Source organism: Arachis ipaensis, chromosome B7 (genome assembly GCF_059453495.1).
Source record: "Arachis ipaensis isolate K30076 ecotype BB chromosome B7, ASM5945349v1, whole genome shotgun sequence".
NCBI lineage: Eukaryota > Viridiplantae > Streptophyta > Magnoliopsida > Fabales > Fabaceae > Arachis > Arachis ipaensis.
In genome coordinates this window covers 139,554,972-139,580,216 of record NC_142442.1, presented here as the reverse complement: position 1 = coordinate 139,580,216, position 25,245 = coordinate 139,554,972, and the positions used below count along the sequence as shown (strand labels likewise).

General features: G+C 33.6%; 1 protein-coding gene across 3 annotated transcripts; it reads right to left on the bottom strand.

Moving 5' to 3' along the window:
• Positions 1 to 18,774: 18,774 nt before the first annotated feature.
• Positions 18,775 to 24,933, bottom strand: LOC107606202 (ubiquitin carboxyl-terminal hydrolase 16). Of its 3 annotated transcripts, XM_088492918.1 has the most exons (12): positions 23,991 to 24,913; positions 22,499 to 23,778; positions 22,329 to 22,411; positions 22,147 to 22,235; positions 21,979 to 22,064; positions 21,710 to 21,869; positions 21,506 to 21,626; positions 21,176 to 21,333; positions 20,682 to 20,766; positions 20,370 to 20,582; positions 19,832 to 19,893; positions 18,775 to 19,724 (listed from the first exon to the last, which is right to left on the bottom strand). In XM_088492918.1, exons 1-12 carry the CDS (start codon positions 24,296 to 24,298, stop codon positions 19,022 to 19,024), a joined length of 3,348 nt encoding a protein of 1,115 aa, XP_088349044.1. In that variant the 5' UTR covers positions 24,299 to 24,913; the 3' UTR covers positions 18,775 to 19,021. The 3 variants fall into 3 exon arrangements, with proteins under 3 accessions (XP_088349044.1, XP_088349043.1, XP_020962163.1); XM_088492917.1 differs by having other exon boundaries at positions 22,329 to 23,778; positions 23,991 to 24,933; XM_021106504.2 differs by having other exon boundaries at positions 22,147 to 22,244; positions 22,329 to 23,778.
• Positions 24,934 to 25,245: the final 312 nt, after the last annotated feature.

The following is a 25,245-nucleotide window of genomic DNA, read 5'->3' as shown; positions in this document are numbered from 1 at the left end:
TAAGTCTTTCATACCAAGTTCTAGGAGCTTGTCTCAAACCATAAAGAGCTTTTGAAAGTTTAAAAACATGGATTGAAAATTTTCTATTTTCAAAACTGGGAGGTTGTGTCATGTATACCTCTCTATCAATAATACCATTTAAAAAGGAACACTTGACATACATTTGAAAAATTTTGAACCTTTAATGTGCAACATAAGCTAGCAACAATCTCATTACCTCCATTCTTGCAATCGGAGCAAATGACTCATCAAAGTCAATTCTCTCTTCTTGATCATATCCTTGAGCCACTAGTCTTGTCTTGTTTCTTACAATGCTACCATCCTCACCCAATTTGTTCTGAAAGATCCATTTGGTTCTTGTCACCTTCTTCCCATTTGAGCTTGGCACTGATGTCCAAATTTTATTTTTCTCAACTTGGATTAGTTCCTCTTCCATTGCTTTAACCCATGATGAGTCATCAAGAGCTTCTTTAACATTTTGAGGTTCTATTTGAGAGATGAGGGCAAGATCGTTTTGTTCCGTACTTCTTCTAGTTGATGATCTTATGGTAACTCTTTGTAATAGATTTCCTATTATAAATTATTGTGATAGTTCTTCAAGAACTTCCATTCTTTGGGTTTGGGTGATACTAGAGCAGATCTAGTCTGATTTGTTTCAAGACTATTAATATTTGCAGAATCTTTTGCTGTGGTAGGAGACAAAACAAATTTGTCTCCTACAATTTGTTCTGCAGAATCAAAGTCAGGGACTTCTTGCAAATATTCTGATTTAACGTGAACTTAGGTTCCACTCAGGTTCTGTTCAACTTGATTTCCTACATCATTATCTTCTACAACACTTGAAATTGAGTTAAATTCACAAAAAGTAATATGTGTGGTCTCTTCAATGATCCTATGTTCTTTAAGGTATACTCTATAGGCTTTCTAGTGATTGGGTAACCTACAAATGTACATTCATATGATTTTGAATCAATTTTTCTAAATTATCTTTTGTGTTCAAAATAAAATATTTACATCCAAAAATATGAAAGTACTTGAAATTTGAAGGAGTTCCTTTCCATAGCTCATAGGGAGTTTTCTTTAAAAGCTTTCGAATGATGGTTCGATTCAAAATATAACAAGATGTATTCACAAATTCAGCCCAAAGAAATTTAGGTACATCACTTTCACAAAGTATGGCTCGAGTCATTTCTTGAAGGCTTCTATTTCTCCTTTCAACAACTCCATTTTGTTAAGGTATTCTAGGACAAGAGAAATTATGTGATATACCAAATTCATCACAAAATGATTTAAAATCTTGGTTTTCAAATCTTTTTCATTTTTAATCTTTTTGCATAAAATATTAAAGGCTAAAAATGCATCATTCTTGTGAGCTAAGAATAGAATCCAACCGAATTTAGTGTAATCATCAACCACAACTAAACCACAATATTCACCCCCTAGGCTTTGAGTTCTAGTAGGACCAAAAAGATCAATATGTAGCAATTCCAATGGTCTCTTAGTTGAAACAACTTCCTTGAGTTTAAAAGAGCTTTTAGTTTGTTTTTCCATTTGACAAGCATCACAAGTGATGTCTTTGTCAAAAAAAAATTTAGGAATACCTCTAACTAAGTCCTTTTTGACAAGTTTTGAAATCTTAAATATACTAGCATGTCCCAATATTTTATGCCATAACCATTTTTTGGAATCCATGGAAGTAAAGCATGCTACATTTTGTTCTTTTAGTTCTTCCAAAGTAAGACCATACACATTATTATACGTTCTTGCAATAAACAAAAGATCACCAGCTTTTTCATCAACAACTAAGCATTCTAACTTTTTGAAAGTAGCCCAATATCCCAAATCACAAAATTTGACAATGTTTAAAAGGTTGTGCTTAAAACCATTAACCAAGAATACATTATCAATGAATGCAAAAAAAAAAAAAAAAATTTACCAACTTTACCTAAAGTTATGATTTTTCTTTTTCCATTGTCACCAAAACTCACAAAACCTCCATCATACTTGTTAAGTTTGATGAAAAAAATAGACTTTTCGGTCATGTGTCTTGAGCATCCATTATCTAAGTACCACATGTCTTTCTTCTTCTTAGATGCAAGGCAAATCTCTTCCTCTTGATCTTGATCAGCCATGAAGCAAGCATGAGCTTCATGTTCATAATCTTTTTCTTCTGAATCATTTTCAAAGTCTTCCCAAGATGCTATCAAAGCCTTTTTCTTGTCCTTCCTTGGTTTGTCTTTTTTTTTTTAACTTGGAATAATTATACTTGAAGTGATCAACCTCCTTGCAATGATGACAGATTATCTTGCTAAGGTCTCTCTTTTGATCCTTCCGAACTTGATCCTTTGCTCTTTCCTTTGCCCCTCATGAGTCTTCTTAGCCTCTTAGCAAAAAATACAATTTCGTCATCTGATAAATCATCATTGGAATCATCTTGTATTGAATTTGATGAATTTTATTAATTTTTCCCTGCATTTATTCATTGAAATAGTATGATTTTGTAAATTCCTAAATTATGCTTAAGAGTAAAAACATGCTTTTTAAGCTCTTAATTTGCTAAATTTGATTTACTTTAATTCTATTTAATGTCTTGATGTGTTTGTTAAGTGAGTTCAGGCTTAGAAGGCAAAGATTGGATTGAAGAAATAAAGAAAAACATACAAAGTGGAGAATTCATGAAGAAATGATGATTTAGAGTAACTCATGGCTGCACGTACGCATGTTTTACGCGTACGCGTGCATTGGGATTTTGTCAGGCCATGCGTACGCGTGACATACCGTATACGCATGACATTTGGCACGTGACTCACTTAAAGAAAATGTGGCTGGTGATTTCTAGATTCCTGGAAGCCCAAATCTAACTCAATTCTGAAGTATTTGAGGCTAAATCCAAGAAGAAACAAAGGAAGAGCAATTAGGTTTAGTTTAGGAACATATTTTAAGTTATATTCTAGAGAAAAAAGCTCTCTCTTTTCTCTAGAATTAAGGTAGATTTAGGTCAATCTCTCTTAGATTTAGGTTATAATTCTTATTTTGATCTAGTTTCAATTACTTTTTCTTGTTTAATTACCTTGATTCTCTTAGTTTATCTTGTTAATTTCTCTATTTTGTCACTTTTATGTTTATGAACAATTGTTGATTTTGATTTTTATTTAATGCAATTTGATATTTTCATGTTTATTGATGTTTAATTGAGTTGTTGCTATATTTTTTTTCATTTGGTAGTTGTAGATTTTATGATTATTGTCATTTTAACATGCTTTATGTTTATGCACCCCAAGTGTTTGATAAAATACTTGGTTTAGTTTTAGAGTAGATTTTAGTACTCTTGGCTAGAGATTGAGGACTTAGGTTCCTTGATGTCATTGATGTCCAGTGTGATTGGTAATTTAGGGTTATTATTTGGTTTTAGGATCAATTATGTCCACTTGACTTCACCCTCTGATCTTAGAGGAAAATTAAGTGGAATTAACCCTTTGTAATTACCATGAGTGCCTTTTAGCATTTTATTTCTTTGTTTGATCTTTACTTTCTTGCCTTTTCATCCGCAAACCCCCCCCCCTTATACTCATAACCAATAATATGTACACTTCCCTGCAATTCCTTGAGAGATGACTCAAAGTTTAAATACTCTCGGTTTTTATCGGTTTGCATTGTGACAAACAAAATTAAACTATGATTGAGGGTTAATTGTTGGTTTGGATCTATACTTCGACGAGATTATTTTTCTGAAAATTCTGAACCAACGATTTCCTTCACGTCAAGTTTTTGGCGCCGTTACCGGGGAATTGCAAATATGCGCTTGTTATTGGTTATTATATATATGTTAATATTGTGAATAGTTGCTTTAGTTTCTTTGTTAGTTTTTGCTAGTTGTAGGATTTTGTTCTCTTTGTTCTTATTAGCTTTTGCTTTTGTTTTCTCTTGTTACTATGAATTCTCACCTTTTTTGCTATGAGTTTGGTTCTCACTGTGTTGTAGGAAATGGAAATTTCATTGAAGGTTTGCATCAAGGATGGAAAAATCAAATGTGGGAGGAGTCTCAAGCATATGAATAATCTTCTTGGCGGCAACCTCCTCTGGTTTCATATAGCTACAATCCACCCCATAATGCACACAAATATGAACCAATTTCTCAACATTGTTCTCTACCATACTGACAAGCCTCATCTTACCAAACACCTTCCTACAACTCACATCCACCAAACCACCAACCTCATGTGCTATACCCTTGTGACCACTATGAACGAATACCCGTTGAACCACCCTCATTCCAATACCAATACTTCCAAGAACCACAAATTTTATATACACCACCTCAATATTCCCACCAATATGAACCGCCTTCTAATTATGAACCCTTTTTTTCAAACAATAAACTCTCCTCTCTACCTCAAACACTCATGGATGACACTCTCATTTCAACTCTCCAAGAGTAAAGGGAATTTCGTAGCATTCTTCAAGAGCGACGTGAAGCTCAAAGGAAGTTATTAGAATTCATGGCTACCTTGACCGAGGTAGTAACCAATTATGTCTCACAACGCTTGTGCACTCAAAGTACTCTCATTGCCAAATGTGGAGAATCAATTGAGGAGCGTAGTATGAAAGAGAGGTTGAAAACTCAAGTGGAGGATGAGGAGTGGCCCTTTGTATTAGAACAAGTGAAGGAAACCGAAATCATTGAAGAAGAAGAAGTGGTCGAAGACTTAGGAGATGTTGAATACAAAGAAGAATTTAAAGTTGTAGAGCCCTCTTCCGTTGAGTTAGAAAGTGATGTTGAGGAGGATAGTGCACAACTTCCAAGGCATATTGTGAGTGAAGAAATGGAAGAAATGGAACAAGCAAAAAGTTCTATTAGTGATGATGATTTTGCAACAACGTTTGATTTTCTTGAGTCTATTGAATTTTTTCCCATTGAATTGGAAGAGGATGTTAATATAGACTTTACTCAACCTCCGACCTATAACTTGAGTGATGGGGAAGAATTGGAAGAAATTGGTGAGGAAGAGGTTGAATTCAAAGAAGTTTATCAAGTGGTGAAGTTCTTCAAAAAGAACGGACGGGAGTAGAAATTGCTTTGTCAAGACCATTGGAGGCATCTACCACTAAGCCATTACCATCCATTCTTTTATTCAAGTAGGTAAATTCCTTGTCCCTAAGCTTTATTTTCCTGCTTGAATGTAGTTTACTTGAGTCGGATGGTTAACTTAGATCTCTTTATGGATTTAAGAACAAAAGGGAGATGGTTAGTAGTTGGAAACACCATTCTAGGTTCATTGTGGTTGCATCATCAAGGTTTAGGTGCAAGGGTTGGAGTCATGCTCAATTGATTGGATTTAGGAGGATGTTTGGATGTCTAAATGAGAACTCTAGGTGCTTATTACCGAGTGGAATGATGAGAATCAACTTGAAGATAGGTGTAAGAACAAAGTTTGGGATCCTAGCATATGTGATGAGGATCAATTTTGGGAGCTCCGAGCTTGTGAAGATCTTTATCAGAGCTTGGTGAAATTGGTTAGAAATTCTGACAATCACTTGAAAACCAAGCATTGGTAGAAGTTTAAGGATGAACTCAAGCACAAGCCACCTTGATGAGAGCTCTACAAAATGTTCAACTTAAGGACTTTAACCAAAAGTGCTAGGTGTGAGACACCCCCACCATAGTAAACTCTTTTCATTTTCTTTTTTGTATATATTGGTAAATAAGTTGGATTTTTATTCTTAGTTAGGTTTGTTAAGTTCACTTGGTAGTCTAACATGTTTAATAAGGTTAAGTAGTGGTTTGGTAATTTTTTTGGGTGTTTAGATTGTTATTATAGATGCTCCCCTTTGTGTTTAAAAAAAAAGCACTTTTGTTATTATAGATGACCTTCCATGTACACGTGACTCCCCTGTTTCACATTCTTCTTTTTGCTTCTCTTCTCTCCATTTCTTTTCTTCTTTTCTCTTCTCCTCTCTTCTTTTCCTCCTTTAACCATCATCCATCGCCACCATTCACCATCTACCACCATCTCCATTTGCTAGTTAGTTAGTTTAATTTTCTATTTTAGTAGATTCGGTTGTTAGTATAGGTTAGATTTTGGTGATAAGTGTTGGATTATTAATCTGATTTGCTGTTGTTGTTTATTGCTACTAATTACTGACATGATGCTATTTTAGCATCATTGTTGTTAATACTCTTTTGGATTAAAATTGAGGTTATAATTTATTGCTTGGTATTAAATTTTTTATGCTTAACATTTGTGAGTACCAAGTGCATGTGAATTGCCTTCAAAGCATTCTAAATCTTTTAAATTACATGTTTTGGCCACCATGTGATTTAAATTCTTTAATCATGACTAGACAACTTCCTGATTGATGATTATGTGCATTTATCTTAATACATTATGTTACTTGATCATATGCATCCATATTGATTATTGCTTTGATCATCCAGTTAATGCATTGAACTTGTAAAATTGTGAAATTGGATTGTAAGCTCACCTAGGGACATCTTTTTGAAATTCTCAAGCTATATGGACCTGTTTGCTATGTGATTAATCTCATCTTATATCTCTCTTTTACTAATTTGCATAGCACCCATGTCTCCCACTTCATGTCAACTAGGTGATGCGAAAGCAAAAATTCAATGTGTGTCATTGATTGATGTGTGAGTTTCATATTTCATTTGATCCATTAAATTCCCTTTCATATCAACTAATTTTTATTCATTATCGATTTCACAATTGCTTGATTATTGCTTGAGTTCTTTCATGCTTCTTCATTACTTGTTTGTTTGTCTTAACCTACAAGTTTTCTTCAAAGTATCTCAAGCACACTAAAATGAGTGAAGTGCATACTTTTTTTGTGTAATTGTGACATAATTTTTTATTATACTGTGTGAGTTCTATACTGCACGCAACTTAGAATTCACACACTTATGTTCATCAATGTCACACTAATTCACTCACTTGATTTTAGTGATCATCACCTCATTCCAACAATCTATGCTCCCTTACTTTTGTATTTACTTGTCTTACTATCATGTTTTCTATCTTTCAGGATAATCCACCATAAGCAAAAAAAAAGGAAGCAGAAGAAAGAACATGCAGTAGCCGATTGATCAACCAGATGAAGATGGCAATTTGTGAAGTCGTCGTACCCTCCTTGCTCATCCTAGAATGCACCGAGGACGGTGCAAACTTTTAAGTGTGGGGAGGTCGTTCGACCAATCGGCCAATTTTCGGGTGAAAAATTCTAATCTAAACACTTTCATATTTCATTTATCTTTCTTCTATTACTAGGTCTTTTAGAATTCTTAGTTGTATTTTTCTTAGTATATTACATGTCTTTTCATATATACACATGTATATAATAAGCTTAGTCAAAATAATAAAAATTCCAAGACCATTTCTTTATAGAGCATTTCAAAATTGATTTGAGTTAAAATATTTTCATTGAAACTTGCTTGAACTATATTGTGAAACATAGTTTTGAAGCTAGAACACACATCCTAGTGAGTTTTGAGCCTTAATGTGTGGTTGCATCATATAACCACTATTTTTCTTCTTGTGTGTGTTATTCTCTTTCTATGATTGTAATCTTTGATTTGTGTGATTCTTTATATCCATTATTTTGTGTATAATGCATTTATATGATTGAGGTCATCATTTTATTTAGCTCACTTACACAAATAACCTACCTTTTATCCACCATTGTTAGCTAATTTTGAGCCTATTTTAATCTCTTTTTGTTCTTAATTTTAGCACATCACTACCCCTAAGTGAAAAATAATAAATGTCCTTCATTTGGATCTTTGATTAGCTTAGGCTAGTAAGAGTGTGTATCATTCAAGTGTGGAAAAGTTTGGAAACATTGGTTGAGGTAAAAGTATATTTTGGATTTTCATTAAAAATATTAGGAATTGGGTACATATTCATGCATTCAATGTTTAAACCATATGCATTGATACTCTTGTATATAATTTTTTTTTTGAAAAAAATAAATAAATAAAATAAAATAAAATAAAATAAAAAAGAAAAATAGAAAAAAAAGAAAGCAATAAAAAGGGGACAAATGTTAACCCTAAAGTAAAGTAATAAGAATAATACATATGGGATATGAATTGGAAAGAATGAATGAGTGTGTGAAAAAGTGAAGAACGGGTAGTTAGGTTTGCATTTGAATTGTATAGGTTGTTATGTGTGTTAGGTAAGAGTTTAAGTTAATCAAATATCCAAATTTTGAGCTCACTTGACCATATGCATCCTTACCCTTACCCTAGCCCCATTATAACCTTTGGATAAGTTCTCGTGATAATTGCATGTATGCCTTGAATAATTGTTGATTGTTAGATGAAAGACAAATCTTAAAAAGCATGATTATAGGAGGATTGAGTGGATTGACCCTAAACACTTGAGTGATTAGAAAGTATACACATCCGGTGAAGGGTTTGATTGCTCAATTCCATATTTCTATCATTGATCATTGTTTATCGTGCAAGTTTTGTAAATTCTTTTCTAGGACTCAATTCAATTGTGGATTTGATTTGATTGTGATTGCTTTAGCCTATATGTATTCTTGGAAATTGATTTATTTTGACCAAGTAGTTGCATGCATTGCATATATGTAGTTTGGTTTAAATAAATGTTAATATCCCTTTCTTGTATCTTTCTTGAGTTTAGCATGAGAACATGCGTTTGAGTGTGGAAAGATTGATAAACCACAATTTTATGGTTTATCTTGTATTGAGTTTGGTGGATTTTATCAACTTTTCTCTATATTTATTCATTGAAATAGCATAGTTTTGTAAAGTCTCCCTAAATTCTGTTTAAGAGTAAAAACATGCTTTTTAGGCTCTTAATTTGGTAAATTTGATTTACTTTAATTCTATTTGATGTCTTGATGTGTTTGTTAAGTGAGTTCAGTCTTAGAAGGCAAAGATTGGATTGAAGAAAAAGCATGTAAAGTGGAGAATTCATGAAAAAATGAGGACTTGGAGTAACTCATGACCGCGCGTACACATGCTTTGCGCGTACGCGTGCATTGGGATTTCGTCAAGCCACGCGTACGCATGACATACCACGTACGTGTGACACTTGGCACGTGGCTCACTTAAAGAAAACGTGGCTGGTGATTTCTGGATTCCTGGAAGCCCAAATCCAACTCAATTCTGAAGTATTTGAGGCCAAATCCAAGAAGAAACAAAGGGAGAGCAATTAGGTTTGGTTTAGGAACATGTTTTAGGTTATATTCTAGAGAGAGAAGCTCTCTCTTCTCTCTAGAATTAGGGTAGATTTAGGTTAATCTCTCTTAAATTCAGGTTTTAATTCTTGTTTTGATCTAGTTTCAATTACTTTTCTTTATTTAATTACCTTGATTCTCTTAGTTCATCTTCTTAATTTCTCTATTTTGTCACTTTTATGTTTATGAATAATTGTTGATTTTGATTTCTATTTAATGCAATTTGATGTTTTTATGTTTATTGATGTTTAATTGAGTTGTTATTATTATTTTCTTGCACTTGGTAGTTGTAGATTTTATGATTATTGCCATTTTACCATGCTTTATGTTTATGCACCCCAAGTGTTTTTAGAGTAGATTTTAGCACTCTTGGCTTGAGATTGAGGACTTAGGTTCCTTGATGTCATTGATGTCTAGTGTGATTGGTAATTTAGGGTTGTTAGCTGGTTTTAGGATCAATTATGTCCACTTGACTTCACCCTCCGATGTTAGAGGAAAACTAAGTGGAATTAACCCTTTGTAATTACCATGTTGTGGTCAATGATCTAGATAGGAAGCCTTGACTCTTAATCCCTTGCCATGAGTGCCTTTTAGCATTTTATTTCTTTGTTTGATCCTTACTTTCTTGCCTTTTCATCCGCAAACCCCTCTTATACTCATAACCAATAATATGCGCACTTCCCTGCAGTTCCTTGAGGTAGCGTTTGGTGGAGAGACAGAGACGGAAATACTGAGACGGAGAGACAGAGACTAAGAGACAGGGATTGAAATAAATCTCAGTATTCTGTTTGGTGCAAAATGGGAGACATGAATTGAAACAAGAATAAAACTCTAATTTAATTTGCACAAAGGGTAAAATTGGAATTAATTAATTGAAATGAAAGTATTTTAGGTATAAAATGTTATTAAAGTTTCAGTCTCCATCTCTAAAAATTTCAGTCCCCTGTGTCCCTACTTTTTGGAGGTACTGAAATACTGAAATTTTAGAGACAGAGACAGAAATTTTAGTACCAGTCTCTGAACTAACAAACACGATACTGAGTCTCAGTCTCTCAGTCTCTGTCTCAGTACCTCAAAACAAACGCTACCTGAGAGACTACCCGAGGTTTAAATACTCTCGGTTTTTATTGGTTTACATTGTGACAAACAAAATTAAACTTTGATTAAGGGTTAATTGTTGGTTTGGATCTATGCTTCGACGAGATTATTTTTGTGAAAATTCTGAGCCGACGATTTCCCTCACGTCACTCAACAGTAGATTTTAAGGCCACTTCTTTCTTTTTTACGTCATGGTTCATGTAGGTGATTTCATAGGCAACGAGTTCTTCTCTCAACTTATCATAAGATATTTGTTTTAGATTATCACTCTCAGCAATGACTGTAGCTTTAGTTTCCCACTCTTTGGTAAGGCTTCTCAATGTTTTCCTCATTAGCACTTGTTCCGTGTGAGTCATCCCCATAGCATCCAAGCTATTGATGATGACCGAGAATCTGTCAAACATTTCATCAGTGGTTTCTCCTTCTTTCATAGTAAATATCTCATATTCTTTTTCTCAACATGTCAATTCTTATTTTCTTCACTTGTTCGGTGCTCTCATGAGTAACTTGGAGTTTATCCCAAATCTCTTCTGTTGTTTAGCACCTTAATATCATCCGGTACTCCTCAAAACTAATTTAACAGTGCATCATGTTGATTGCTTTAGCGTTCAGCTCCACCTTTTTCTTGTCTTCATCATTCCATTCAGCTTCTTCTTTAGGTGTCGCAACTTCTTCTGCACTTGTTTTGATTGGAACTTGTGGACCGTTCATAATTATCTTCCAGATATTGTAATTAACAGATTGGACAAATATTCACATTCTTTCCTTTTAGTAGTTGTAGTTTTTGCCATTGTAGAAGGGAGGACTGTTGTTAGACTGACCTTCAGTGAGTGTGTAAGCCACGATATTAGAACCCATGTTGTTGGCCATTCGGATCTTTTCTCCAAGCTCTGATACCAATTGAAGGTTTGTGAATGGTCTAGAGAAGGGGGTTGAATCTATGGCCTCCTTTTCGAACCTCTTTTTGCTTTTACTTCTGACTGGAAAAGGAACTTAGTTGCTTATACGTTTGTTAAGTTGAGATTCAGGAGACAATTTTATTTTGTCTCTTCACGATGCGTTTAGGAATAGAGCAACTCTTTACTTGTGGATAGCTGTGACTTCTGAGAAATATGCAATGCAAGAGATACTTTTATTTTGTCTATTAACGAAGTGAATCAAAAGAAGATTAGAGAAGAGAAAATCACACAGTCATGTATCCTGGTTCAATCACCTTGTGCAATATGACCTACATCCAGTCTTCTCCACAATAATGGAGGAATTTTCATTATCTTTTACAAAGATGACAAACACCAATTTTCTTAGGATTCAACCCAATCCCATCTGGAACAAACCCAACTTCTACGCAAACTGAATTTTGCTAGGTTCACTTTCTAGACTTGCAACCACTAACTGCTCATCCAACTTAGCAAGGGAATCCCCTCAGAATCATGTGTACAAAACAGAAAAACATACAAAAGTTTTTGACATAATTTTTTGACTTTTTCTTATAACTCTTTTTGTCTTTTCTCTCAATGGCTTTTACTGATTCCTCACTGAATCCCTTTTTTCCATTGAAAAGAAACAAAGAAAGATGAATATTGAAGAATAAAAAATTCAATGTAAAACTCTGAAGGAAAAGAAGGGTTAGCTTGTAAGCTATGAAGACCTAAACTTGTGTGCTCACTCATTGAATCAATCTCTGGCCGTTTACCCCTTTAATAGAGGAGTAAAGTTTCCAAGGCTTGAAACTTAACTTGAACAATTGACTTCTGCTTCCCCAAATACAGTAGCAGCAGCGGCGCAGAAGAGAGATGAGACAGTGGCAGTGAATAAAGCTTACATGCATTCTTACCTAGCTATTTCTTTTTCTTTTGTTTTCAAATTTCTTCAAAGATCTAAGCCATTCATCAATACTTTGGCTCCAAATTTGATTCTTAACCTTTAATCTGTAGCAGAGTTTCATAACCTCTATTTTCTTCAAATATCCGTTTGGTATATGAAGGAGGAAAGCATTCTGAACAAGCAACAATGAAGCACAAAGATGAAAATGATTTTTCTAATTCACCTTCTTAATTTAATCTTTGCTTTTTGTCCTAGCCTCTTACTTTCTTCTTCTTTCTCTTTTTTTTTTTTTAAGTTTGGTAATCACTTTTTCTTCTTGATTTGAGTCCTAATTAAAACTTTTCTTTTCTTACTTTCTTGGAAGTAATCACGTGGGTTGAGAAGAGAAAAGAAAGAGAATGAGTTTAGTCACTAGCTTTAGTTCATATGGAAGTGAAATTACTTTTTTTTCATTTTGGATATTAATATATAACCATCTCTTGGGCCATTAGTGAGTAAATGAGCTGAACGTTTTGATTATGAGCCTAGACTATCATTGGACCAATTTCTTCTAATTTTGGCCTGCACATTTAGCCAAACACATTATTCACATACTTTAAACTTTTGTCCTTTTATTATAATATTTAGTCTTCATCTAATTGTTGTTATTTTCTTAAACTCAACATTCTCAATTCATAAATTTTAATTTTTATCTATATTTATATGTGCATGATTAATTTTGTCAAAGTAGAAGCCTTTTTTCATAGTATTTTTAATTTAACAGACAAAAAAATTTAATTTATCCCAAATTAAAATTTTATTGAAGAGTTTGTCACTTTAGATTTTGTTTTTTAGATTCTTAAATTATTGGTCATTTAACACAAAATTTTTTATTAATTAAAATGTAAAAGTAATATAAATTCAAGATTAGCACAAATTTAAAAATTTTATTTTCTATTTTCTCTTTGTATATATATAATCACTTTTCAAATTTTTATTTTTTTTTAATTTAACCTTTAATAATAACAAATACTAATAGTTTTAAAAATATATATGTATAATATTTTTTAAAAATTAATTTATTAGTAAAAATAAAAATAAAATAAAAAATTTTTAAATTTCAAAATCAGAATTTAAATTATTAATATAAAATATTAAACAAGGTTGTCCTCCAATAATAAATTGTCCAACTTTCTTGTCTCTTTGTTGGTGCTTTCTTCGACAGAATTCTCAACACAGGATTTTACGAGCCACAATGTTTAGTGACGGTGGAAGCTAAGGTAACACCTGTCTTTATGAAATCTTACACCATTTCATTTTTTATTTTTGCTTCCATTTTTTATTTCTTTTTCTAAAACAAATTATCTTCTTTTAGCAATACTATAGGACTAAAAAATATTATTATATTTTGTCAATAATAATTTATATTTATATATATAGATATTTTATATAAAAAAATATATAATTTATATTTATATTTAGAGAAAAGAACAAATAGATGTTTGAACTTTTGTTCCGCAGGTATTTTCGTCTTTAACCATTGAAAAATACTTTTAAGTCCTTGATCTTCACAAAATATGGACGGATCAGTCTCTGACGGAGGTATTTGGATGAATTAGTTCCTAACGGAGACATTTGGACGGAGGGACTGATCCGTCTAAGTTTTGTAAAGGTTAGGGACTTAAAATTATTTTTTAATGGTCAGAAACGAAAATGTCCGCAGGACAAAAGGTCAGGGATCTATTTGTCTTTTTTTCTCTTATATTTATTAAAATTTTATACACATAAATTAATATAATTTATATCAATATTTTTTAGAATTTGTACATATAAATTAATAAAATTTATTTGACAAAAAATTTAATATTATATCGATCAAATTATAATAAAAAATATTAAAAATTGATGTTCTAAAAATTTTGCTTTTTTTTTTTTCGATGCAACCTTTTTGGTGATGGCATGTACCGCGCATGCACGTCCTTGCTGCTCTGTGTTGAATATATATCGAATATATAAATATTTTTAATAGAAAAAATAAGGTTTAATTATTCTATTGGTCTCTATAATTTTATAAAATTTTTAATTGGATTCTTATACTTTTTTTTCTTTTAATTGAGTTTCTGCACCAAACTTTTTTTCAATTAAGTTCCTCTTAGCAGTAATTGGCTTAATTTTATAGAGATCCAACTAAAAAAAATTGGTGCAAAGACCCAAATAAAAGGAAAAAAAATATAGAGATCCAATTAAAAAAAATTAGTGCAAGGACTCAATTTAAAGAAAAAAAAGTACAAGGACCTAATTAAAAATTTCGTAAAACTATAGGGACCAACAGAATAATTAATACAAAATAAAATAAAATATTAATTTTAAAGATGTGTATTTTTATGGGTTATGATCATGAAAACTTTGGTTATAGATTATGGGATTCGATGAACACGAAAAATAATTAAAAGTCGAGATGTAATTTTTTTTTTAAAGACCAAACTATTGAAGATCTTGAGAAGATAAATAAGCCAATAATAACTGTTAGACGTTCTGCTGATGATGAACATAGTCTTTTCACTAGACCTCCTATTGATTGGGGAGATGTATAAGTTGATAATGATGGTGATGATTTGCATGATGAATTTATACCTCAACCTGAGATGCCAGATATAGAAATTTTACCAGATGTTGAAGTTCCACTTGAACCACCAGTTGGGTCTGAATTGAGAAGATCTACTAGAGAGCGTCATACTTCTCAGAGATACTTTAATTTTCTCGTGAGTATGTGATGAACACTGAGACTGAGGAGCCAGAGAACTACCAGGTATCTATGTCTGATGAGCATAAAGAAGATTGGTTGAAGGCCTTGCAAGAAGAAATGAATTCCTTACATGAGAATCATACGTTTGAATTGGTGAAGTTATCGAATGGTAAGAGAGCATTCAAAAATAAATGAGTATTCAAATTGAAAGCGGATGAAAATTTCTCACGATTAAGGTACAAAGTTCGGTTGGTTGTGAAAGGCTTTAAGCAGAAGATAAGTATTGATTTTGAAGAGATTTTCTCTCCAATTGTGAAGATGTACTCTATTCGAGTTGTGCTTGGATTAGCGAATACCTGGAATCAGAGGTTGAGCAGTTTGATGTGAAGACTACGTTCCTTGACGGTGACATAGGAGCAAGCAAGCGCCAAGGTAATGATACACAAAATTTGGTTTCTTCATACAAGGTCATGGGTATAGTAAGATTTCTTCTTATCATTATGTGTATATTAAGAAATTCTCTGATGGTAATTTTATAATTCTCTTGTTTTATGTTGATGACATGTTGATTGTTGGTCATGACACTAAGAAGATTGAAAGTCTTAAGAAAGACTTAAACATATCCTTTGCTGTGAAGGATTTGAGCCCTGCAAAGAAAATCCTTGGCATGAGTATTACTCGTGATAGGAAGAATGAGAAACTGTAGTTGTCGCAGTAGAAGTACATTGAGAAGGTTTTAGAAAGGTTTAGCATGAGTAATTTCAAACTTGTTAGTACTCCACTTGCTAGTAATTTCAAGTTGAGTTCGCAGCAATGTCCTACAAGTGAGAAAAAAAATAGAAATGAAGAAGATTCCATATGTATCTGTGGTTGGTAGTTTGATGTATGCTATAGTTTGCACCAAGCCGGATATTGCTCATGTTATTGGAGTTGTTAGTTGGTTTCTCTCTAATCCTGACAAGAAACACTGGCAAGCAGTAAAGTGGATTCTTAGATACCTTAATGGTACTTCTAGAGTTTGTTTATGCTTTGGAAGTGGCTAACCTGTGCTGGATGGTTACATAGATGCGGATATGGCTGCGGATCTTAATTTGAGGAAGTCTACTTCTAGTTATATGATGAATTTTGCAAGAGAATCTGTGTCGTGGCAATCCTGACTTCAGAAATGTGTTGCTTTGTCTACTACTGAGGTAGAATATATTGTTGTTGTTGAAGTTTTTAAAGAACTCTTGTGGATGAAGAAATTTCTACAAGAGTTAGGCATCAATCAAGAGAAGTTTGTGTTATTTTGTGATAGCCAAAGTGCTATCCATCTCAGCAAGAATCTGACGTTTCATTCTAGATCGAAGTACATAAAGGTGAGGTATCATTAGATACGCCAAGCACTTAAGATGAAGTCATATGCACTTGAAAAGATCTATACTGATGACAATGGTTTAGATATGATGAATAAGAATTTACCTGCAGTGAAATTTGATTCTTATAAAGAGAAGGCGGACTTGGTAGAGCAATCTATCCCCACTTGAGTCGGTAAAAAAAGTTTTAACTCAAGTGGAACCCACACTTTAAAGTAAAATAAAAATAAAAATAAAAAGAAGAAAAAGTGGCTATAAGCCACGTGAAGAAAGAGAGAGAGAGAAAGAAAACAAAACAGAGAAGAAGAGAGGGTTTCGACGTTGAGAAGAGAAGAAGAAAAAGGAAAAAGGGCAGTCTAATGTTGTACACGTTAAATTGGTAAATTTGTTCCATTTCTTATGAAATTTTACTATGTTGTTCTTGGCTTAGAAATAAACATTAGGATACAACTTGCTAATTGTATTGCCTTTTCTTTTGTCTAATTTGAGATATCCACTTTTGTGGAGAGTTTATGTTGTTTCCATCAGTTTTAATTATGTATTTTGTTGATTGTTGAAATGTCCTAGTACTACTAAGAAGAGTATACTCATTATTTTAATAGTGAAAAGTTTTACTGAACTAAGTTCCGTGAGTTTTTTTGTCTTTTTTTTAGAAATTTTTTCACAATAAAAAATTTGCTATTTGATTATTAATTTCTCTCATTATATTTGATATTTTTAGTATTTTTAGTATTATCTATTTAAATCGTACAAATTATAAGAAAATTATTTTTAGTACCTTCCCTATTAAACATATTTTTGTCAGAACCTCAATTTTTCAACAGAGATCAATTAGTTTCCATTTCTCGTATCATTCAGTTGTATTTTATAGACCAAAGAAAATGAAGATACAATCATGGGAAGAGATGGGATTGATCTCTTCGTGTATCTCCAAAACAAGAATAAAGAGTTAGAATTGGTGCATGGAATGCTATGAGCCCTTTGAATCAATAGACTTGGCAGCCAAGTTTCTTGTCTCTTCTCTTTCCAACTTGATAGAGGCAGGCTTCCACAGTATCTTTATGATGCAAAATAAATAACTTTAATAAAGCTTAGTTAGATAATGCATGTGCTAAAATTTTACAACAATAATCCATATAGAATTATCCAACATGAATTCATCCACTATGCTATTTTTTTTTCTCTGTCTTAATTGAACTACCAATATTTGGATTCTTTTTTTTTTTAATTCTTAACAAGAACATATTAAGAGAAATACTTGCTATTTTTATCATTAAGTTTATTCAAGTCTTTTTTCTTCTTTCTTTTATGTGTCTCCTCTTTCTTATTCAACTAATTTTTATTGTGCTAAACTGCTAATTAGTCATGTAGCATCAGTGTTTTTTCTATGCTTAAAAATCAAACTGAAGTAAATTGTTTGTAGTAATTTAAAGAAAAACATTGATATGGGAAACCTGGAATAATGGGTAGGGCCAAGAATTAATGATACGTGTGTTTAGTAGAAAGTACAAAGAGTAGGGCATGGACACAGGTTGTCCCTTTAATTTTTTCAATATTGTGAAGTAATTTGAATACAGAACCGAAAAGGGATTGCACTTTGTTGAGTTGGATTTTATTACAGGAACAAAGTTGTCTCACCCTTTGTATCCGTTCCATCACTCTCTTTTGTTCTATTATCAATTTATCATCAACTACATCCTCTGTAGACCCTATCTGCCTTATCAATTTCAATTTGATTATTTTAACGAACTTCATCTCAAGCCATGTTGGCTTGGATTATTTCATTGCAGATTGATGTAATGAAATACCAATACCACCAACTCATGTTCCATGGTCCAAACAAATAAACAAACAAAAATTAGAATTTAGCTAATATTTATCCTAAAAGTTGAGAATTTAAGATATATGTTAAGATTATACTATTTTTTATTTTTTATTTTAATAAATACATAACAAATACATTATTTATTTAAAATTTACATGTTTTATAAAAACTTTTTCAATTGATCATCTTAACCTGCTAGCTAAATTCTAAAAATTAAAACACCTCATGGTCCAAACAAAAATATTTAAATAACTATAACAATGATTTAATTCACAAATAGTATACGTCAGTTGTTAACTTGTTATTGCCAAGAGTGAAATATATTTGAAAGAAAAAATAAATAAATAGGTATAAACACTTCAGAAAGAATAATATTTTAAATATGATAAAAACCTTTAAAATAAAAAATTGGTAAAATTAAAAAAACAATAGTTTAATCACCATTGAATTTATTACTTCTATTATATATAAAATCTACTATTTTAATTCAAAAATAATTAAATCCTTTACTTTTTCTTACTCTACCAATTTCTTCATTTTAGAAAACCCTAATCTTTAAAATATATATATATATATATATATATATATATATATACCTTTACTTTTTCTTACTCTACCAATTTCTTCATTTTAAAAAACTCTAATCTTTAAAATATATATATATATATATATATATATATATAACTAGTTTCTATTTGACCTAAAAACAAGTTAACAGAATAGGATTATCATATTACAATCTTATTGATTCACGTGTTCAAGTTTTTCTTTCAGAAAAATGGAATGATAAGACTTATTAGTTACAGTAATTAATCTATATACCTACTACATCTATTTAAGTGACAAGCAAAATGTTGATGGCTAATTCCTTTCTATAAGAACGCCATCTTTTGAGTACATTACATAAATGGTAGACTATCCCTCATTATATACTGCACCGGCCTACCTATAGATTAAAACTAAATAAATTTTTCAATCCGTTCTGTCCCTTGGTTTTCTACAAGGTGCACCAGAGCTTATGCCATTAAAATGGTTAGATCCTAGTCTCTGATGAGAGTTAGTATCCCTAAAATTACTGTTGCTGCTAATCCTAGTACTTTCTAACTTCCTATGGTGTAGAGTGTCTGAATGTGAGAGAGGCACAACACCTCCTTTTCTTTCTGCATGCCCCATTTTGTTCCTGTACAAATTGCCATCTATATCTGCACTTGAACCATGAGAAACTGAATCATATCGGTCCACATCGGCTAGGGGTGAATGCCTGAAGTTCAGGGGAGAAGATGAGGAAGAGGTGGAGGATGAGGTGTCGGATTCGGAGTTCCTCCATGGGCTACCCCAGCCGACCCTTGAATCACCGAAAATATAATTGGAGAACTCATCTGTGGTAGTCGAATCATGAGTGCTATCGGTGCTGCAAGAACCTAAGTCGGAATTGCTGCTGATTAGCGATGAATTGTCACTTGACGAGTCATCTTCTAAAACTCTCTTCAGGTGGTGAAACTTTGAATAGAAGGAGTCCAAGGTGGGTGAACCATCTGGACTACTGATATATTCAGCAGGACCAGAAGTTATAGATACATTCCGAGTTTTCGTTGCGGTCTTTCCGGTTACTTTGCCTTTTGATTCTGGGGACAATGTCTTGCCTCTGATTGATCTTGGGGCCTTGGGTGAACACCTACAGAGGGAATCAGATGGTGAGAGAAGCGCACTAGAGGCAATTGTTAGTAAAAAGGAACATTGCTTGCACAAGATGCACCAGAAAAATAACACCAGAAGGGTTACCTTGCATAAAAAAGCATATATGATCCTTTTGTTAAGACTCTCTCCACCTCAACAGGTGTCACCTACAAGACATAAAGGACATGGTTAAAATGAAGTACAATATACTCGCACAATTGGTTAATAAATCCTGCCAAACAAACCAAAATTGCATATGAAGAAACTTTGTTAGGTGCATCTGACAGGTTTGAATAGTAAGTAATAATGAAATAAAATTATTTGTTTTAAAGTTTAGAAATGATTTGAAAACCTGCTTGTCGATAAACCTTGGAACAGTTTTATCCAGACCAAATGATTGTCATATGATTTTACGATAGAAGATTTTGTCACAGAATTCAACCAAGCCTATGCAGATATACTTTTATTCACAATAATAAAGAACAAATGATATATATCGGTCACAGATTTATGATGTTACAAGTGGTGGAACCAAGGCTACATATTACTAATTTGGTGTGGGAATCTAGCAAGTACCTGTAAAACCAAGCCAAGAGATATGTCTTCAGGATATATGCAAACAAATGGAAACTGAGGGACTTACCACACTGTCATCAACCTTGAACCACTTGTTTTGACTATTCTTCACATAGCTCACATAGTGACCAGAAAAGGCAGCATTCATGATATCCAAGTGAACAACTACACCATACAGTCTGTATATAGGTGATTTATCACTAGTCCCACTCATGAAAGGAGCCAAGTCAAGAGTTTTAGGAAACTGGATAGGCTTGTTAAGCTTCCCAAACTTTCCTGACTGCAAGACAAATGTAACAAATTTAATGTACTATCTGCATATAGACAGCACAAATGAAGGTAATAACATATTATACTTTGAATTTAAGACATAAAGTACCTGAAATCTCTTTAATGCAATTGTAAGAACATTAGGTGCCTCAGAAATGGTCAGCTTCTTCTTGGCCTTCTCATAAGATTTACATCTTCAAATGGAGAGGTTACATTAATAATATAGAAAACTAACTTTGAGCACAAGCAATTTGAACAATAAAAGCAAAAATGCCAAAAAAACGTTAGTAAGCCAAATAACATACCAAAGCCTTAGTAATCCAGAATCCACATAAAATGCCAATGTTAAAAACACTTGTACACCAAACAAGATTCTGCAAGCATGGGAGAAGGCTAGCTAGAGCTTCCATATGTGCAGAGACTCTAGGAGTGACTTTCTCTTTTTAAAGTTCAAACATTTTTTAGGACTTAATCCTTTTTTGCAGGATTACAAATGTCTACACTGATTTAAGGAACTAGTATTTATATCTTAAAACAGAATTCAAGTTCCTATTATATAACAACACTGAAACTTTTAAAAAGGCCACTCTAGGACCAACCAACCTGACACAGTGGTACTTATTTTCTCCATCCAAAGACTCGGTACTTGTAAATCGTCGAAGAGCTTCCTGCAGGGTTGCTATGTCCCCTTCTATCTCAACGGTAAGATCCATCATCCTTTCCTGACGTTCAGATTTTCCTCCACATTTCATGCATTTTATCTGCAAAGTATGAGGTGCATGTTTACTCTCCACATTATTTGAATTAATGGATCTTAAAATGAGGAATTTATCTATTGCAAAAGCATGGCAACACTGTATTGGTGCATTATAACACAGGAAAGGGGGAAAAACATAATAGTTTAGTAGATTTCAATATATAAACATAAATTACCTTTGATCTAAGGTAACCCCCAAATGTTAGACCAATTAAAGTAGTGTCCTCTTCCAATGAACCACATACATCAACCCCAGCATCCATAAGGCAAACAGATTGCATTGTGTCAATGGCATGCCTGTTGAGTATAACACCAGATTCCTTAATCTGAAATGAATTACAGGACAAGAATTATGTGGTTACACTTACAAAAGGGTTTACCTTAGAAATTCATGTGCATCTTCTTCTTTGCCATTACCAAGTTGACTTCCAGTTCTCCTTAGTTGGGAGAGTATGCCCTTAGGAGAGAGTGGATATTTTGTATCCTTTGACTTCAAAATCAAACTTTCAAACTCACAGTTGAAACATTTTTTATTTGCACCTGAAATTTGCATAGAATTGTTTAACCCTATTAATGGGTTACAGAAGATAATATTCAAGAAATATGGCATGCAGATGATTCCAATGGAAAAACTGATTTGCTTACATACATGCTGTAGAATGTAGTCCTTGAAGAAAATATGCAGTCAGGGGTGGTGTAAATACTAAGCACTGGAGTACAGCATTGGCATAACAGCTGCAAAAATAAATGAACAAACAAGCTCTTTGAACTAATTATCTTATCAAATGTTTCTAGCAAACAAATCATTTCAAATTACCTGTTCCCACAATTTATAAGACCAAATGGGCTAAACTCCCCCTTGTTCGAGTTATAAATCTTGACAAACAATTCATAAGGAAAAAGACCCTGCAACATCTGTAAATGTAAGATAAAATTGCACAAGGCACAAAAGAACATATAAAAATAAACAAATAAATAGAAATTTGTTCAAGAAAGAACCTTATCACTTTGTTTTCCTGCGGTATCATTCCAAACTAGTGGAAACTGCTTTGAGAAATTTGATCCTCGGAACTGATCAACAACTTTTAAAACAGATGATTTCAAGCCACTCTTAGAATTTGCAGAACAGCTAACACCCCCAGACGACGTACTAGTGGCAGATTGATTACCATTATTCACATGTTTTGTACTGGAATTTGAGTGAGCATCAGTTCTACAGACTAAATTAGAATCAAGGTCACGTGTCAGGCATCTAATTTCAGCAGACTTAGAATTGATGCCATGGTTTCCTACAACACGATTTGATGCCATAGAAATATACGATTGCAAGTTATGGACGTTCAAAGAATCTGCACAACCTGAACCTTTGCTAGGACTGGGGGATGGTGGGTAGAGACAAGATAAGGGTTGCACAGAGCTGCCTTTAGATTCCAATTGATCAGATTCATAAACAGGGGCAGCAGCAGGGTTTGGAAGTATGGAATCTTTGCTGTTCATGAATTTAAGATTTGTAGCCTTTGAAGAATTCACTGTATCTCTGTCATTCTCCGTTGATGCTGATCCTGAGCAAGGCACATTGTCCCCAACAGTATTGGGAGAAGCATTATCAGATACAAAATTCTTTGCCTCACTATCTTGCGCTTGCATAAGAGCGATGGAACTAAACGAAAAGCGAAATGACTGAGAATCAGATCCTGTATTGTGAGTGGATTCATCCGAATGGGATGGAGAAGTGTCACTGTTGACATCTTCTTCAATCCCAGTTGTGCCAAGAGTTCTATCCCAGAACCCGGAAGACACTATGGAAGGCTTGATTGTTGCCCCCTTCAGCATACCTGAACCTGAAGTACCATTTTTTGCAAGTTTTCCTTCTTCTTTACAAAGACCAGATCTACTTTCATTTAATTTACGCATTGTCGAAAAACCATCAACTGATTCAACCAAACTGGCAAATTTGGGTGATGAAGACATAGCTACAACCATGCTACTGTCACTTGAAGTGCTATCTGGAACGTCAAGTGTTGAATCAACAAAAATCGGTCCATCAGATTGGTCATGCTCGTTTGATATAACACTCTCACAAATAGAGGAGTCATCAGATGATTCACTAGCACTTGGAGAAGCTGAGAAGCCAGAAAAAGAGTTACTTGACAACTCAGAATTAGAATCTGTTATAGTTCCCCCTGCAAGGCACTCATCTCTTACATTTTCATTTTTTCCATATAAAACTTTAGAAGAAACACCAGCGACTGAAGTTTGTTGGTTTTCACTGGACGCTTCATGCTCTGCACCTGCAATTTCAGACTTCTGGTCAGCGATTCTAGAGAATTCTTGCTCGGTTGCCTTGTTGCCAAGATCACTAACTACATCACTCTGCCGAAGGATTCTTTGCAGACGGCATTCCAATTTGTGCCCTTGGCGCCAATGAAGAGTTTGACACTCAAACGAACTGAAACACATGATACCAAAATGTATATAACACAGACATCTTACGCATACGGTAAAGTCCACAAATAAAATAAAATCACAGAGGAAAACCAAGTTATACAGAATGGATCATTCAACAAGTTCACAAGGCAACAAAACAAAACAAAACAAAACATCTTTGAACAGCTAGCAAAAAAATGAAGAGCATAGAAGAGAAATGGAAGATGAACTCACCAGTAGCGAACCGATTTGCACTGAGCGCAGCGTGCGGTGGCGGGAACAAAGCACACGGCACACTGATTGCTCTTGACGGCGGTTTCCACCGCGGCACCGTAACCATACGTGGACTCTCTCTCGGCCCTGGCAGTTTCCTCAGCAGCCAAAATCAGAAGCCTCCTGATCTCTTCCTTCCTAGCCACTGAAATCCGCCATTTACGGCGGACATAAAAGAATCCGATCGCCGGAAAAACAAGACAAATCAGCAGCAGCAACAGCACCAAAAGGACCAGGCTCGAAAACCCTAGATCCCCGGTGTAGCGCATTTATCCTGCACCCGATGCACATCCAGCTATGGCAGCGACAAAGCCTATGCTCCTCCTAATCCTCCTTCCACCACCACACATAGATGAAGAAACTAACTGATTCAGCTGAGAAAAGCGGCACAACTTGCAATGTAACCGTCCGTTTCAAGTTTCAAACCAAAGGCTCCAATCAGGTAGCTTGCTTTCGGTGATTAAACGGTGACGAAATACGCGGCAGCGCGTGACGGTGAGATTAACGAGGACAATAGAGAGTTAGAGAGAATAAAAACAAAAAAGCGTATGCAAGTAAAAGGAGGTTTTCTTCTTTTTCTTCTTCCTTCTTTTCTTCAATTGAGTTACTGCTTACTGAAAACGATGGCGCAGTGCAAAATTGAGAAATGAGAATTCTCCGGTGGTTAGATTCGTTTTGGTTTGGATGGGAAAATTTTGTGAAGAGAGAGAAGAAGAAAACGCGGTAAATGTGAAGAAATAGTATTAAATTTAGAGAGAGAATTAAAAATTGTGATGGTTACAAAACGGGAAATTGATTGTTGAGGGAAAAGAATTTTGTTCCAAAGTTCCAAGTTTCAAACCGTTGGGAAGCGTGAATTCTTCGCCCATCAAATATTCGGATCTCTGTAATTAAAGAAACTTTCACAACTTTGATTCTTTTGCTGGTTTTGTGTAAAGTGTTTTCTTCTTTTTTTTGTTTTTCCCCAAGGTATTTCCACTTTAACAATTTTTAAATATTCTTAAGGTCCAGTAAAAGATTTAAATTTTCTTACAAATATCACAATGATTTATTATATGTTTAACAACAACAAAAAATTATTATATGTTTGTATAACACGGAAATTTAATTAAAAACTGCTCCCCAATTACCCAACGAAAGTATTTAGAGTCATAATTTGAAAACTAAAAACAGTCATAATTAACATATTTTTTATTTTTAATGTATTTGTTTTCTT